This window comes from Nelumbo nucifera, chromosome 6 (assembly GCF_055504915.1).
Source record: "Nelumbo nucifera cultivar China Antique chromosome 6, China Antique-T2T, whole genome shotgun sequence".
NCBI lineage: Eukaryota > Viridiplantae > Streptophyta > Magnoliopsida > Proteales > Nelumbonaceae > Nelumbo > Nelumbo nucifera.
Genome location: NC_142654.1, coordinates 30705538 through 30724209, shown reverse-complemented (window position 1 = coordinate 30724209; position 18672 = coordinate 30705538). Strand labels below are relative to the sequence as shown.

General features: G+C 36.1%; 1 protein-coding gene across 1 annotated transcript; it reads left to right on the top strand.

Moving 5' to 3' along the window:
• Positions 1-8411: 8411 nt before the first annotated feature.
• LOC104598435 (phosphatidylglycerophosphate phosphatase PTPMT2-like) lies at positions 8412-17887 on the top strand. Its single transcript, XM_010260496.3, has 6 exons — positions 8412-9260; positions 13205-13327; positions 14369-14462; positions 16792-16874; positions 16961-17050; positions 17352-17887. Exons 1-6 carry the CDS (start codon positions 9051-9053, stop codon positions 17745-17747), a joined length of 996 nt encoding a protein of 331 aa, XP_010258798.1. The 5' UTR covers positions 8412-9050; the 3' UTR covers positions 17748-17887.
• Positions 17888-18672: the final 785 nt, after the last annotated feature.

Here is an 18672-nt window from a genome sequence, read left to right as displayed (position 1 = left end):
CATTGGGTTAACCATTACATAAGTATTAATTCCTTAGCCTTTTCTTTTAATTTTCTTCATTTGAATTAAATAATTTATAATTAATGCATTAATTTTCTATTAATTATTGACTAAATTTAGTTTTGTCTTGAATCAACGCACTTCACCCAACTAAATCCAAATCAATTTGACCCAAGTTCGGACCAGTTCAATGCGGTCTGACCCAATCCAGTATATATTGATTTGGATCATCCTGAATCCGAAATAGACCCTGGGCGGGATGGTTCGGTACTGCTTGCTCTGTTCAATTTGGTTCGTCTGGCCCAACCAATATTCACACAGACCGACCCGACCCGATACAAGCCGATCCAAGTCAACTCGAATCTAAAACGGTTTTGGGTGGGATGGTTCGGTGTCCACGTGTTTTGCCCGGTCTGGATCGTCCGGTCCACTAATAGCCACACAACCTGACTAGAATTCGGATCAACCCGATTTACTTACGCTGACCCACTAGTTCGGTCCCAAACCTGTGCACAAACCTGATGTGGTCCGGTCCAAGTCAATCCACCATTAACTGAACCAGTCCAATCCGATCTAACCAGACTGATCCAGATCTAAACGGTTCAACCACCCTTGATGAGATTAGCTCGAAGATAATCCAATTAGATAGTTCAAGTTGGTTTGATCGGATTGAACCTAAGTTGTTCGGTCAAACTCGAAATCCAAACATAGTCAAATGGCTTCGCCGCTTATGTAAAAATAGCATGCATGTAATGTGATTTGAACATTCACCACCTGTGTAAATAGTAACTACAATTTAACACCAAGCTATGACCAACTTATTTGTTAAGAGAGAGTTAGTTTATTTTTTAAGTCCATAAATATAAGATTAATGGGTTTGGGCGGGTTGGATTGGGTTAAAGCGGATTTGGGTTAAACCTAACCCCTTTAATTTTATATAACTAGGTCATTAAATGGGTTGGCAGGTTAGATGGGTTGGTTTGTAGCTCAACCCAAACCAAACCCAACCCAACCTGCCCAATTGCCACCACTACTTGAGACGTTTATTTGTCTCTCTTTCAACCATAGAATGAAAAATTTTAAAGACATCAAACACTTAATCTTTAGATTTCAAAGCATAAGCCTATACTTTTCTACTAGCATCATTTGTGAAAGTAACAAACTAAGATGCACCACCAGGAGTCTTAGCTTTCATAGGCCTACAAAACATTAGAATGAATCAATGAATTAATTTTAAAACACGCATTCTTTTATGAGGATAACTTTGAAATGAAACTTTATTTTGTTTACTACATGGTTTTCAAAATTGGACCGGACTGGACGGAGCAGAAAAACTGGGAACCGGTCAGGTGACCTGTTTCGTTTTTCCCCAAAACCAGGATTTCTCAAAAAAATGTTGATTTTGGTCAACAAACCGTTGACCCGGGCGGTTAAACGTTCAAACTGTTTTGACCGTTTTTATTTTCTATTTTTTTTTTGTTAGAACGGACCAACCGTTTGGTTCGAATGGCCGGACCGTTTGACCCGATAACTAGACCCCTTACTGGTTCGGTCTCTAGGTCGGTTTTAAAAACCATGGTTTACTATGTAAATAATGAATGCATGTATTAAAATGCATACTTTTCATACTAGTTGAAAGATTTTTCTTGAAAAGAATTTGCATCCCCTTCTTACTCATGTAGCCCAACTATCTATGCCATAAGTTTGTTGGGATTTCCTTTTTCATAGTATAACTTCACCTTTGCATACATAATATATATGGTAAAGAATGCAACACCTCTTGCCTTTTTCTACCACAAGAGACCCCCTTGGATAGTTTCCATTTTCATTATCAAATTGGTCATTGAAACCATGTTCATCTAGTTTCCTATTTGAAATCAAATTCAAATAAAGATTTGGAATATGCCTGACATCCTTGAGAATTAGTTTGTAACTTGCATTAGTCTTAAGACAAATATCACCCATTCCCATAATTTTGGAAGTTCCACTATTTCTCATTCTCATAACACCAAAATCGCTTGCATTGTTGGAGGTAAAATATTCCTTATGAGGAGTAGAATGATAGGAAAAACATGTATCAACAATATAATTTGTGTCATGGCATGCTAAATTGATGCAAAGCTCTTCACAACCTATAAGAACAATAGCTCCACTTATAACTATAATGGTGTTTCTCTTTCTTAATGTCTTTCTTGAGTTTCCCACACTTACTCTTGTAATGGTCTTGTTTCTTGCAATGAAAGAATGATGTTTTTCCTTGACTTGGATTTACTTTGGCTTATACCCCAAGTTTCTGTAAGAAGAGCATTGGCTTTTGGATTCAGTGATTTTTTTTTCTAATTTCCTTATTAAGCAAACTACCTCTTAGCATATTTATTGTCACTAGTCCATCAGGTCCAAAGTTACTAAGAGATACCGCAAGTGTCTTCCAACTTTTTAGCAATGAACTAAGCAATAATAGAGTTTGAAGCTTATCATCCAACACCATTTTCATTGAAGTCAATTGATTTATAATGTCTTGCATTTGATTAAGGTATTTGGTGATGGAGGTACCTTCATTGTAATTCAAATTTACAAGGTTCTTAATCAAGAAAGCCTTATTATAAGTGATATTTTCATATAACTCTTCCAATTTGTTCCAAAGTGAAACAATATATAGTTTCATTAGTTACAAGGTAATAAAACAATCATCTAACCATTGTCTAATAAAAGCAACCACTTTCAAGTCAAGGAATTATCAATCCTCATTGGACATATCTTTCAACTTGCCATTATAACCTTTCATATGTGCATATAAGTCTCTAGAAAGCAATAAATTCTCGACTTTTGGTTTTTAGAGAAACCAATTCATTTCATTTAACAAAATCATTCTAATTGAACTTCCTTCCATGATTTACATAAGAGCTAAGTGCTTTAATACATTTAGTTGGGAATAAATTCCTATATTTTTCTTTTATAAACTAAAGAGATTTAACAACAAATGTTAAGCACATAGTAATAAAGGGAAACAATCAAATACAAAATAAACAATAGTAGAGAACACCAAAATTTACGTGATCAACAATTATAATGGGTACAATGTTTTTTTTTTTTTTATCTAGTTACAACTAGATGATGAATATTAAGAAAAATTCTAGATTACAACAACAAATATGGATAGAAAACATGAAAATTTTCATCAAGAGTGGATGCACATATTGTTGATATTTTTTATTTCTTTGATATTTTTCTTAGAGTTATTAAGAGAATTGAGAGAGAACTCACCCAAGTTGTTGAATAACCAAAGGCGTATTGGCTAGCAAGACAAGCCAATAAAGGCCTTTGCCTTTCACTTTTTGTCTTTTATCACTTTATCTTTTATTTGTCTTTATTAGTTGTGTCAGTACATGTACATCAACATCAAAGAGCTTGCAATGTGGACCGTAATGAACTAGAAGTAACCGCCACAATACCTATAGTGATGAGCTAACAAAGGGCTTGCAATGGGCCCTGAAATCGCAGGGCCCCATGACCTAACAAACCATATGGGACCTCTGATGGCGCCTGTGATGAGCTAGCTCACTAACCTCCTTATTAACATAGGTATCACTTAGAATAAGCGATTACAAAAATACAATATGCGATGTCACTAACAAACATAAGTGGTACAACCAACGATCGATGCGCTATCACAATCTATCAAAACTCTTGGATTAACCTAACATAGTGGGGTGCCTCTCAGGTAGCAATGGTGCCAGTCTATTTGCAATGCTACATATTCATTATTAGGCATTTGCACAAAAGGGGCACCACCCCACATGATTACATGTAATCTCTTAAAAAGGTTGTTTCTGTAAGCATGCCTACCAGGGAATTTTAAGGACAGAAAATTCTGATCCCAAGAAGATTTTCATGGACACGTGGCAAAATCCTAAAGAACTTATCCGCTATGTGCTTAAAAAATCATAACCGCCTTTCTAGGATAGGAAGTTTCCTCTTGTCATTTTCCTATCTCCCTTTATAGCCTTATCTCTTTGTTTATCCCACCGCGTAAGGAGGAAACCCTAACAAAACCTATATCGGCAATAGTCGGTTTCAACAAAGATTATGAGGCTCCATGAAAAAAAAGCAATCAATATGTACCTTCTAGGGCATCAATTAGATGAGGTGGTCAGAACTATCCTTTTGCCAAAGCAAATTACAATAGCTGCATCCAAAACTTCTAAACAAAGATTCATGGTTATTAAATACTTTGTAAAAAGTAAAAAAAAAAAAGAAAAAGAAAATTCTTGTTGGGACTTTACTTACCAATGGGGAAGATGGTTAGAAAGAGGAATAAGATGAGTAAATAGTGGAATGAGAAGAGTAGTGTGTAAACTAAGAGGAATAAGAAGAGGAGCATGTAGCATGTAAATTGAGAACTATGAGGGGAAGTTGCCACAAAGATGCAACATACTAATCATTTATGTTCTTATTTTTACACGTGTTTTGGGAAGTTTCCTATTATGGAGAGATATCTAAGAGCTTTGCCATGTGGCCTAATGAGAAGACTAGATAGAGGGAACGGAGGAACAAGAGAGGTTCAATGAGAAAGGATAGGAAAGGGAAAAGGAGAGAGAGTTTAAGGAGAAGACTAGAAGACTAGATATCCATTTGTAATTTTTTTAGGGAAATTGTCAAAAACTCACCATGAGTTTTCAATATTTCTCTTAAATTGACCACAACTTTTCAAAATGTCTAAAACTCACCATGTCACTAACTTGACGTTAAAGAGACTAACGGCTGTTAATATATTACTATTTTAACCTTCATAGAAAAATATAAAATATATACATATATTTTAATATTTAGATATGAAAAAAAGGAAAAAAGTTCAAAAAATATTTTCAAATATAAAATACATAGAAAAAGAAATTGCAAAAAATATAAAAAAATTATAGAAATTTCACACCAAATAAAAAATTATTTTCAAATTATAGAAACTACAAAAATTGAAAAACAAATTCAGAAAATAAAAATTGTAGAAAAAAACCAAAAATTATAGAAAAACACAAAAATTGCAAATAAATAACAAAAGATACAGGAAATTTTATAGATAGTAGAAATAAAAAACGTAAAAAAACAGAAATTATAAAAAAACATTAGAAATTATAACAAAACACTAAAATGTAAAAAAAAAATTGAAAAATAAAAAAAAAACCTTTTCCTCTAACTCACCATTCAAGGGTGATTTGGTCATAAAAATTATTATTTATGCTGACATGGACACCTTTGTTAAGAAACATTAATGGTGCACTAAGGGAAGGTGAATTTTGGAAAATAAAAACTTGCTGACATGGTGAGTTTTAGAAGTTTTGAAAAGTTGTGGTGAGTTTAAGAGAAATGCTAAAAACTCATGGTGAGTTTTAGACAATATCCCTTTTATTTATGTGTATAGAATGAATGATTTTTTTTTCTTTTGCTATCAAAGAAAAAAAAAGTAAAAATACCCCTTATCAAGGGAAATGCCAAATAAATTAAAAACGGTGCTCCCAACACCCATATGCACATAACCCAAAAGATGGTATAAATGGTTGAATTCAAAGTTTCCCAATCAAGCATGATTTTGAACTTTTGGCATCATAAAGTTAAAATACCTACATGATACTTACATGTGAGCCTTTCAATTTGAGGTGCAATCAATCCAAGATGAGCCAAACTTCTGTATGTCTTGGCTCGGGTTGACTAAAATACTATAAACTTGAGTTCAAGTTTGAGTTCGATTCAAACTTTATTTCCTGGTTCAAGCTAGTTTGATTAAAGCTCAAGTTTGGCTTGAAAGGTAGGAAGTATTTGCACATTATACATAGAATATAAAATTATATTTTACATAAAAATCTATTTTCATACTATGTTATATCTATCTATCTATCTATTTGTGTATGTTAATCGAGTAAAACTCAAGAGCTTGAACTTTAGAGTTAAACTTTTTATTAGTTGAGCTTGAATTTGAATAACTAATCAAGCTTAGCTTAAGATTCAAATTAGAGCCTAAACTATTTGATTAGAGCTCAGCTCAATTGAAGCCCTATTGTCAATGATGCATTAATACTCGAAACTCTATGACTCGATCCAACATCTGATCCAATTATCTTGAATTCAAATGATGTGTTTATGTATTCGGATCAAATTTGGATTTTGCAATATGCATCCGATTAATAGTTGGATTGAATTTGGATTTGACTGCATCCAATCCTATTAAAATCTGAATCTAATTATATTGTAATATTTATTAATTTTAATATAAAAATATATAATTATATTTAAAATTATATAAGCTATTTATTTATATTATATTATATATGAATTTATATATAGTAAATTCAACATGTAATATATATATATATATTAATTTATTATATATAAAAGTTGAAAATTAATTATTATTTTTATTTTAAAAAATTAAAGCAAAATCGAATTAAATCCGAATCATACTTGAGTCTATTAGGATTTGAATTTGAATTTGAGGTCTTCAAATTCAATTAGATTTTAGATTTTAGATTGAATCTAGATGCAAGTTATCTATTTGTAGCCCTACTTAGGTTTTGAGCCCAAACCTGAACCCATGGGCCTAAATTTATGTCAAAGCCCAACTAAAAGTGGGGGGATGAGCTACTCGGCCCATGAACATGTATATTAATGATTAATGAGAGTGATCTCACCTAGGGGTGCAACTTGGGCAGGCCCAACTTGAGCCCGAACCGGTCCAACTCGGAATTTTACATGGGTTGCGCTTAGGCCCAAGAAGTTGGGTTTTTTTATTTTTCGGGCCGGGCTCGGTTCTAGCCCTTAGGTAGCCTGAACCCAGCCCAATTATATACATTTATACATATATATGTGTATATATGTACATGTTGCATACATATTTACATACATACATATATATATTTGCATACATATTTACATACATACATACATAAATATATGAATATATATTTGCATAAATATATTTATATATGTGTAATTTTAGAGTGGGTTCATTCACCAACCCGAGCCCGAACCCAACCCGAGTGCATCAAATTACAGGGGGGCTGGGCTCAGGTTGGGAAAATTGGGCTTGACCTCGGGCTCTGGCCTTATGCCCAAATTTTAGGGTCGGGTCTAGGTTGACCATAAACCCGACCCAACCCGCCCAACTTGCACCCCTAATCTCACCCACCCCTAAAACGAACGTTTACAAAAAATCCAAAACCAAGAGAATCAAAATTCAAAATTATGTTTTCCTTGCCATTTATAAAGGGTAGGAAAAATGAATTTTTTTGTCTATAAATAAATTATAGGGAAAATTCCTAATTAGTACCCTGTACTTTAGGCTTAGTGCCATTTTGATCCCCAAACTTTAAAACGCAACAATTCAATACCCAAACTTTCAAAATGTGTCAATCCAATACTTGTTGTTAATCAATCTGTTAACTAGTCGTTAAGTGACATTTGAAAAGATACAATGCCCTTTAAGTGTCATCTAATTTTCTTTATCAACCATCCACATATTGATAAAATATGAACAGTCTCAAATCCTTTCCTATTCTATTCAAGAAAGTCGAGGTTACGTCTTCGGTGGATATTTTAGTAACCCCAACTTTTTTGAATAAAAGATGTAAGGATTTGAGACTGTTAATTTTTTTGTCAATATTTAAATAATTGATAAAAAAATTAAATGACACTTAGACTGTATTGGACCTGCAACATGAACAGGTCTAATGACAAATGAGAGGTAGTAGATTGACAAGTTTTGAAAATTCACTTAATAAATTATCGCATTTTATAATTCAGGGAGCAAAGCCCAAATTACTGGATAATAATCTAAATTATAAAAGCGCTGAAAATAACAACTAAAATATATTAATGGGTAATAAGATTATGCTCTATTTGTCCTTGAAAGTAGACTGATTACTAATTACAAAGGGTACCGTTACTACAATAAAACAAATTTGGATTGCTTAATGAGTGCAGGCTAAAAATCCCTTTATTTTTCTACTATATATTGTTTTTCTACGTAACTGACTCATTGAGCAAACGTATACCTCTCGTCAGATTGGAATCCATACTTATTGGTCCCATCTGAAATCAATCCAACGGTTACAATCGTCTGGCATTTAAGTTGTAGCTCTAGAGTCGAGACGCACTGTCGTATCAGATCGAACGATGTTGGGAAACTGGGACCCACTATCAGAGTATCATCATGCTGACGTGTTTGGTTTCGAGACTGAGCTAGGTTCTCTGATTCTGGTATCACCAGTCCAAGTGTCCAGGCCCAGGGGCCTTGTCTTTGTAATAACAGGAATCTGGAAAAGAATCGATACTACGATGGTAATATCGTAAATTAGAGTAAAGTTGATGGCGCTTTGCAGGCTAAATTCCCCCTATTTTTTGTAGAAATTAGTTAATTAATTTGGCTTTCCATTTCCAGGGTTTGTTGAGAGGAGAAGGGTAGAGACGAGAATCTGACGGAACAAGAAAACTAGAATTTTTTAAAGTCTGTGCATGGTTGATGGTTCGATTCGATCACGACAAGGACAGCTAAGGAATCGGCGAATCTCTTGCAGGAGAGGAATCGTCTTTGTTCGTCTCTGCGTGGATTTTCAGGTTCAGTCATGGTAGATCTTGTGCAATCCAGTGAAGAATATGTGCTTTTCTTCGGTTCGGTCTGTCTCTGAGTAATCATCATAGTTCAGTTTCTCTTATAAATTCTAAGGTCCAATCGCTGATCATGTTGTGCTCTTGGTTTGGTTGGAAGGACTGTAGAGATTTTTGTGGCTTTTAGTTTTGATTCCTTGAGGTTTTTTGAGCTACAGAAGATATCAACCTTGTTTGGTGTTGGTTGCCAGAAATTGAAGGGAAAAGGACTAGGGAGTTTCGAGTGAAAGAGGGAATTGAGTTAAGAATGAAGATGCGGAAGTTACTTTTTCCTGTATGATGGTTTCAGAATTTTGACCCACCAGATATACGTTTGGGTGGCAGACACTAAAGCAATTTGTGCTTCGTAAACGAGGTGTTTTCAATTTGGTTCACCTGTGGATTCCATCGGAGGCATGCATATTGAAGAATTGAAGAAAGTGGACCTGGAAAGTGGAGAAGAAGAGACGGTGTCTAATGTTTTCTGTAACGAGATTGCTGTATCAAGTGCAAAAAGAGCTTTAATTGGAACAGGAGCTCGTGTTCTCTTCTACCCAACTCTTCTGTATAATGTTGTCCGGAATAAGATTCAGGCCGAGTTTCGATGGTGGGATGGAGTCGACGAGGTACATTTTACATCCACGCATCCTTTGACATATTTATTTTTTGAGTTCGCCTGAGCTTCTCCTATGCGGTTTTGGGTTATTTTTTATGCCAAGGAGACATCTTTGTTTTCGGGAGATCTCCAATTATCGCTTTTCCTTTGGATTTAGGCAGTAGTTGTTGATTTATGTAAGTTAAAAGAGGGAACAATACGCTATAGGAAAACACAATTAGAGCATCAGAAAACCGTAATCACTCGTCATGTCAATTGTGTAGGTCATTAGTAAGTTTGAAGATGACAAAACCTTTACCTTAATTCTAATACTCCTAAGTTGCCATTTTTTTAATAAGAGATGGCCCTAAAACGGCAATAGAGAGAGCTGTTATCTTAACCAATGAAGATGTCATGCTTGAGAAGGGAGCCAGATATTACTATTTTCCTTAATGTTTTTACTGATTAATATAGTAACAACCTTGACGAGACCCATTTATGGCTTTATGCATTCTCTGATTTTTTTGGTTGTAAATAAAAAAGAAAATTTATTCAAGACAAAAGAAAAAAGGAGAACAATTACAAGGTGACAAGGTATCACCCGCAAAGAAAAAGAAAGAAAAGCTCAACACCCTCCAAACAAACGTTGAAAATTCACCTTTGAGCCCCTACCCATTCTTTTACAACCTTAAAACTCCACCCTAAACTCAAGCACCCCCATTCTAAACTCACCTCAATCACCCTAGATTCAAAAACCTTTATAAAATACCCCAATTAGATGACAGACGTAGGCAAATTCTTTTCAATTCCAAGAATGCTTTATGTGCAAATTCCTCCCCTCCCAGAAATCGCAGACCTAATATTTTGCTCACTTGAACCTCTGTTTCAATAATTTTTTTAGGATCAAACTCCCCTTCCACCTCCCTCACCTGGTCAACAACTACCTCATCACCTTCTACTCGGTCTCTATCATCTTATCATCTTTTCATCTTCTTCACTCTCGTCTAACATATTTTCTTCTCCTTGAGATTCTGGAATCATTTTTACTTTGCTTTTCTTAATCTTCCTCCAATCTTTAAAAATTCGGCCATTCTTCTCATCACCTCTTTGAATTTTATTTTTGGCTTTCACTCCCTTTTTCTTGTAGGCCCTTTAAATCTATTACATGGCCCCGCCCCCAAGAGACCACCATCCTTTAGATGTTAGGAAACTTTAGTTACATGAATTAAAAGTCAGGTCATTTTGGGGCTGCATGCATGACATTTTGGGATGTTACACTATCAGTCTCTCTACATATCAGCTGTAATTGGAAGTTGAAGAAATACCAAAAACAAAGCAAGTAGTGCAGCAGATCTCTTCTTGACGATAATATGTTTTCATATTACCTTTCAAAAAAAAAGTCTTCATAATTCTAGATTTCAGTCAGTAATATTGTGACAGAGATTCTCCATTTGTATGTTACGTTCTGATGTGTCTATTTTTATTATTTTATGTGGAGAGAGAATAGAATCAGAATGAATGAATATAGACCACTTCAGAAAGGATGGAGCCAGTTATGGCTTAAAAATTGTGGTTTTCACTTGATTTTAAACTTCAGTAGTCTTACGATCATTGTTATTGAAAAAAGTTAGAGGAAAAAGGAAATTCTGTTAGTGATAAATGATGCCATGGTTCTCTTAAAATATTTTTAAGATAAAAATAAAATTATTAAAACTAAAAAGGAGAGAATACACGAAAGGTGACCAAAGGTCACCAGAGAGAAGAAATAAACCACCCTACACCCTACACCCATGACCCAACCACACCTGAAGCCACCCCCTTGACTACAACTCACTCCAAAAACACAAATTCTCCATGCCCAAGATCTGGAGACAATCACCAGACCTTATAAAACCCATAAAACAACAATAAATAGCCTGCAAACCAACATCTAAAATGGGATCAACTAGACATCCTACTGCCAAAACACCAAAACCCAGACTCTGCTACAGCCCTACATCACTTCACAAGACTACAAGATAAACATGGCCCAACACTTAACTCCTTTCTTCAAATCCTTCAGCAACTTGAACAGGAGCCTCTCTACTTCTCTTGAGAGCTTTCTTTGTTTTCTTCACCTTCTTAATAGGGCTGGCCCCCAATAAACCCCCATTCAATATGGCAAAATTTTCGAAACCTAAACTATATGTTTTTTCCTGACTTTTGAAATGTCTTGCAGCATTTGGAATCCTATTCAAATCTTTCAAAACCTTATTGTTGTCATTGATCCTCTTTAACTCCAAGACTGCATTCTTCTCAAAAGTCAGGTTTGCAACCTTCTTTCGCCTTCTTTCTATCTCCCCATCATCTCCTTCCCTCAATCTGTCAAAAGCTTCTTCAACCATTTAATTAAAAACAGTCTCTTTCGAGGCCATTTCCTCTCTCTCTCTCTCTCTCTCCTGATCATTATTTTGCTCCAATTCTTTAATCCACTATGGAATGGGTGATGCAGTGGAGTGTGAAACAAGCAGGTAATATTCCTGCTTAGGAACTATTCAGTGGGCTTGGCCACTTCAGAACTATTGTTCTTTCTGAAACATGAGATGGCTATCCATCATTGTTGGCATAAATTTACAGAAATAACTGATTAATTTGTTGCCTCTACACCAGGACACTTTTGTTTATTGGTAAGGATTATACCATGGACTATTTCGTGGTGGACTAGTCTAGATTGCAAGATTATGATTAACTAGTTATTGACTTGGTTATTTTTTTCTTGTAGATGCAAAGTTCTAGAATGCTTATAGAGGCAGTTTGGTCCAAATTATGTCATTCCATGGTGTATCTGACCTTGTTTCCATTAAGATATTAGATGTTATTGAAACATGCATCCATGCAGCCATTTTGATGTAGTCCTTTTCTTGGGATGCTGCCTCCATGTTTTTCTAATTTATCAGTCACACAATAAGCTAATATGCTCCTTTCTTTGATTGTTCATCTCAAAGAACCACTCAACCTAAAAGCTTAAGCTGTTAGATGAGGTCCTTGAATAGGTTAATATTCTCTAACATGCTCCCTCACACGAAAGCCCATTGGGCTTGAAGCGTGAACAAGCACAGGCCCACCCATACCTTGTGCTGAAACTTATTTAATTATAGTCGAATCCTTAATTATAATGGGGGTAATGAGGATTGAACACTAGACCACTTGGTCAAAATGGCTCTGATACCATCTCAAAGAACCATTCAACCTAAAAGCTTAAGCTGTTAGATGAGTCCTTGAATAGGTTGATATTCTCTAACAGTTCATTTGCCATTCAAAGGGTTCCCTTGCAAGTTTAAGCTACTACAACATTTCTGCATCATCTGAATTTTGAAGACCTTTTAGATTTCTTTGCTATGTCCACCTTTTCTTTTTCTTTTAGGTGTTGCCATTTTGCTGGTAATGCATGTTGAATGAATAACTTCTTTTTCATTTTGCAAAACTAATAGTTTCTTCAGTGCCTTTAATGGCTGCCAAGTTTGAATCCTTCTAGTCACCAAGTTAATGGCACTGAGAAAAATTCTCCGCTCCTAATCCTGTCCAATATGCATAGTTGCTGTTGTCCTCTGCATTTATAATGATCTGGCTTAGATTGTATTTTCCTTGATAGTCTTCCTTTGGACATTCTTTCAATATGAATCATGATGGCTATTATCCTGTAGTTAAGTAAATGGTTCTGCTTTGGGTTCAAGTAGATCAGTAGATGTGGTTCTGTTCTCGTTTCTTAGGTATTCTAAGGTGTTTTTTTTTGTTCAATAATTTAGATAGTCTGGGTTTTCCTATGTAAACATTTACTAGCTTTGCTGCAGTTCAGTTATATGGTTATATTCTGAAATTAATTATCTGGATCTGTAGTTTAAAGGAATCTTGGACTTAAATGACTTATGTTTTATATTCATGATTTTGAAAGTATTTAGCCATTTCTAAATATGGTACTAATACACTCATTATCAGTTTATATTGTTAGGTGCTGTTCCATTTCCAACTGATGTTCCACGCTTGAAACAACTTGGAGTTCATGGAGTCATCACACTAAATGAGCCATATGAGACTTTGGTTCCCACATCATTATATCATGTGAGTATTTATCTCTGTTATTATCTTTCACTTCATTTTCAGTTTTTCACTTGATCTTTTTTGCTGCTAGTTTTTACTTGTTTAGTTCTGCTAAATATCAGGCTTCTTGTTCTTATCCCTGTATGAAAGACAAAGTTGTAATTGTAAGAGGGGAAAAAATATAGCTGAAACCTTTTAAGTCTGAAAACTTTACTGTCATGTCAGTACATTAGATTAACAATGTGCATTTTTCACTGCCTTCTGGGTTATTGTAAATTTTGAAAAGACAAATGAATCATTCTAGAATTTATTCATATGGCAAATACTGATCTATTATTTGCTACTGAAACAAACTTTTTTGTTAGTTAACTTTTATTTAATGAATTGTTTTTATAAGATCTTAACTTATGTTGACTGCGACTGGCTTCCAACTTCTTTTGGTTAATGTCGAGAATGAGACGGACTGGATTGGTTAAAAGTTGTGGTGAGGGCATTTCTTACAACTTATAGTAGGAAGCTTCCTTTTATCTCATTTTCTTGGCATGAACCATAGAATTCTTAATCATTTGAATCACTTGCTTGTTTAATTTTATTTTCCATGTTTTCCAAAAGAGGAAAAAAGAGACCCTTCTTGTTATGTGAATGATACTTCGCAGATAGGTGACAATTGATTTGTTCTGAAGGCATCCCAATTCCCTATGTTTTGACAACACACAACCTGATATCTACATTTGTTGAAGTGGTTGACTGTTGAGTGCTAATGACTGCTTTTCCATTTCCAGGATTCATACTCATTTCAGCTTTCACAGTTTCTTTTTTCTGAGAATCTATTATTTATGCAGTTTTTCCCCCTTTTGTGCACATGGTGTTTTTACTTGATTGAGTATTTCTAAGAAAATGTCATGATGTATATGTAAAGGATTACTAGATTGAGTTTCAGAACGGAAGCTAAGAAGACAGTATTATTTTGACACCACCGGTCAACCCTTTTTCTTTTATCCTTTTAATTGTTTTTAATAAAGTTCATTTGTTTATTCACTTACGTTCTCTGTATATTTGTAGGATTATGGCATTGAGCATTTGGTGATTCCTACAAGGGATTACCTTTTTGCTCCATCATTTGGAGATATATGCCAAGCTGTAGACTTCATACATAGTAAGTGATCTTTTCAGTTTCCCTTCCTGTCCTGGAACATTATAAACTGAATGGCTTTTTTTTTTCTTTTTCCTTAGAATTGGTGTCTAAAGTGTCCTTAAGGTTGATGCTGTTTTCGCTTCCAGGCATCAGCCAAGACAGGAATATGACTGTTTCACAGGTCTAATTTATTAGCTTAACAACCTTGAGAATATCAGCAGTAAATCACTGATAGACCCATTGAAATTAAAAGCTCTCAATGATTATCCGTCTACACCATGATCTGCACTAGAACCAGCAAGAGTTTCAGACTAAACTTTTGAAAGGCCTCAAATTTTCTTTGCCTGTATACTACTGTCTATTTCCACCCTTCTAGTAAAAAATAAATCAATATTTATTGGGCAAATTTCTTAAATTACCCCCAAGGTTTAGGAAATTGGCTAACTATACTCCTACTGTTTCAGTTTTGTCTTAAAGTACCCTTACTGTTTCTAACAATTGTTGCCATCGTTAAATTGTAACAGAGACATGAAAAGTCGTTTTTACCCCTACATTAAGAAAGGGAGCCAAATAGTAAATTACTATTTTGACCCTATATTTAACACAACAGGCGTAGAGATGTTTCTGATTAGAGAAGAACATACACCGCTGCTGGAGTGGAGAAGAACATTGTTGCCGGTGAGGTTATTCCGGGAACATTGAAGGAGACGGAAGACGCTGAACAGAGAGAGAAAATCAGAGGGCTATATCCCACAGAAACTAGCTTGTGGCGCTGAACAGAGAGAAAGTGAGGGAAATTGGAGGACGCTGAATAGAGAGAGAAAATTGGAGATCTTAAACTTGTAAAAATCGGAGGACGCTGGTGCAAGGGAGCAGAGTCTACATCTCTGCGAGAGAGCTAATGCAGAATCACCGAGGTCAGATGCGTGGGCGAGGTCATTAAGAACGAATGCCTCGTTGATGGTCATCACCCTTGTTGATGCTCATGGAGCTTATACTGCTGCTCTGAGGTTGCAAAGGAGAGTTTCGGGCGTTTGGCTGCAGCCCCAATGGGGAGGGCGCTGTTGGTAATGGCTTGTAAGGAGGTGGAATGGGTTGGGTTGCTTACATTTTCAGTTTTCTGGGTTTGTTGGATAGAGATTCTTTTACAGATCACCATCCATTTCTATGTTATATTTTCTTATCCTTTTCTTCTGCAATATATCAGATCTTACTGCACGATCAGATGAGAGGAGGTCTATGGCAGCTTAGGCAGTCCATCACTCACCGCCTCGCTCAGACTGATAAGAAGGAGATGGGGGTGCTCTGTGGAGCCGCTAGTTGTGCCATAGCCGAGTGCAATCCATTTCTCTCCAGACAGTGGATGCAGAGAGTGTATGACCTGAAAGAAACAGCGTATGACCGGCAAGGGAGATGGACAAACAGGGGATTTTGGGTCCGGGAGGTGGTCGAGAGGAAGGGGAGAATGAACAGTAGATCTCTTTGTGCGTAAGTGAAAAGGGCATTTCCGACCATTAAAGGGTATTTTGGGTATAATTTAACATTAAATCAAACACGTGAGGTCACGTGTAAATGGTCTGTGACGGAGAGTTAACGGAAAGGGAGTTGTGCAACAATTGTCAGAAACAGTAGGGGTGCTTTAAGACAATACTGACACAGTAGGGGTATAGTTGGTCAATTTCCTAAACCTCAGGGGTAGTTTAAGAAATTTGCCCATACTTATTCCAAGGATTACAGAATAGGAAACCAAGATGGGTTTGCATACAACTTGAAAGAGAAACCATTGCATTTTGTTTTTCATAGCTTCAAGAGGTGCCTGTGGTGGACCAAGTTCGAATCTACTCCCAACAAGCCGCACATTAGGAAGATCTCTCTTGTCGTTCAAGGGGAGATGTTCCCAATGTGCAGCTGTAGTGTCTTATTGAGAGGTTTGTTGGTAGCAGATCCAGTTTCTGATGGAGCATTATGGAATTCTTTTGATCTCTGTCAAAAAAGGGAGGGAAAATATTTCGATTCTTATTTTCATTCTGATTGCAAATCTATTTGACTCAATTTTGAATGCAATATTTTATTGGTAAAGTGTAACAATAAAAAAATAATCTTACCTGAGATTGGGGTTTATAAGATTGGAGAAGTATATCTGCTTATTATTACCTATGCATATCATAGCTTGTACAGATTGGGCCTTGGCGATGGACTGTTTGTACCTTTTGGCTTTGATGTCCTTTGCATACCGTGTTACTACCTGCCTCTATTTAATGCGTTGTCTTTAAAATAAAAGGCACTCAAGTTGCTCCGTAGAATTGCCTGTTATAGTAATTTGATCCTTTTCCCTTGTGTCCTCATGAAGAGAATGCATCTTGTGGGAAAACAACATACGTTCACTGTAAAGCTGGTCGTGGACGCAGTACAACTATTGTCCTCTGTTACTTGGTCAGCACTATACCCAAGAATCAGGCACAATGAATTAATTGAAACTTTTTCAGACTAATATTTTATTTTATTTTGTTTTTATACAGGTGGAACACAAACAGATGACTCCTGATGCTGCATACGAGTATGTGAGATCAATTAGGCGAAGGGTGCTTTTAGCATCCTCCCAGTGGCAGGTATTGGCTTTTAATTTAACCATCAATACTCACCCTTTTAACTTTTTCTTTTAATGGAGTGTTCTGGAAATTTCCGAGAACTCAAATTATACCTAATATGATTATATCCTACAGGATTTTAAGACTGTCAAGGCAACTATCCTGATGAGATACAATCATATTAATGACTTTTCTATGTAAGCCCTTGTTTCTGGATTTGCAATAGAACATGGAATTCGACAATTGATGGCCATTTTCTACATTTGTGTTGGTTGGATGACCAATTCTTTCTAAGGGAATAATGTGAGGCTGTGAAATGCAGGCTGTCCAGGAGTATTACCGACGCAAGGTGAAGAGGGTTGGAAGATCCGGCTTCTGGGTGAAGGTGCCAATTGTGAAAACCCCAGGTTCCACAAACACCGGAGACGTTGTGACATTTGACGATGGGTCAGTTGTGATGATCACGGAATCAGATGTGGAAGGCTATGAAGAAAATCGCGAGTCAAATGTAATGGGCAACGGCAACGAGATATGGGCACAGCTGAGCCTGGCGTACAGGGTTCAATTTGCTAGTCAGGCAGCTTGGACGAGGCTTTCGTGTCTATGGCTGCGCTGCCATGCGCGGCAGAAGGTCTCAGCAGAGAAGCTCGGCAGGGAGAGCAGCTGCTCTGTGGGGGCTGATAAGTTGGGAGGGCTTGTAGACATTCATGTCTATTGAGATTTCAAGTTGGTGATGAAAGTGTACAGAGATGCTATGAAGTTGTTTTCGCCTGCTCTATGCGTTTCCGACAATGTATGAGTATCAACAACAGTGTATGAGTTTCCATAATTAATCTAAGAAAAATGGAATCTAAGTAACGTATTGGTCATTGGTCACCACCATCCCAGCAAGTCGTAGGCCCTTTTTTTTTGTCATCTCTCTCTCTCTCCCTCTCTGGTGGAATTGGTATCTATAATCTATGGTGCGTTTGCACGAGTATATGCATGGGAGTGCAAATTCTGGTTCATTTTTCCTCTTCAGGATTTACTTTGCTTCAAGCTTTGCTGCTCCAGATGTAGGCAAATAAACAAAGTAAAACCTGAAGAAAAAATAAACCGGAGTTTTCTCTTAGCTCATTTGCATTAACATACTTTTGTGCTGGTGCAAATGAAATTGTTTTACAAACAAACCAAGCCTTAGGGAATGTATAAATTTGGTAGAAAAGTTAAGATGCACATAAATTAAGATACAAGCGGATACATTAAGAAAACTCAAAATTCCCCAATACAGATCAATAAAACTAAATCTGAGTCTTAATTATTATAAATTTTGTATATACACATTTTTAATAGTTTATGTGTGAAGTCTGAACCATCAAAAGAACACCGAAGGTAGAAGGTATAGCTAAAGCTTAAAGCACATGTTATTTTAGGGCTGTCAATGGATTGGGTCCGATCTGATGGACCTGATGGGACTGAACCGATTCTATTGGCTCTGGTTCCGGGATTTAGACCGATGGATTAGTTTTGGTTCTTTTTTGGTCCCGATTATTATTGGGCCAGGACTGCTTTTATCCCATCTTGAACCAACTCAAACCCGACCCAAGTCATATATTAAATGAATAGTATTTTCAGCATGTTTTTTATAATCAGGTCCAACGGGT

Excerpts from the sequence above, each read along its gene's own strand:
- LOC104598435 (XM_010260496.3), top strand. The coding sequence starts at position 9,051 with ATGCATATTGAAGAATTGAAGAAAGTGGACCTGGAAAGTGGAGAAGAA. Across the intron at positions 9,261-13,204 it reads GGTGGGATGGAGTCGACGAG|TTTATATTGTTAGGTGCTGT; the intron begins GTACATTTTACA and ends ACTCATTATCAG. Across the intron at positions 14,463-16,791 it reads AGCTGTAGACTTCATACATA|AGAATGCATCTTGTGGGAAA; the intron begins GTAAGTGATCTT and ends GTCCTCATGAAG.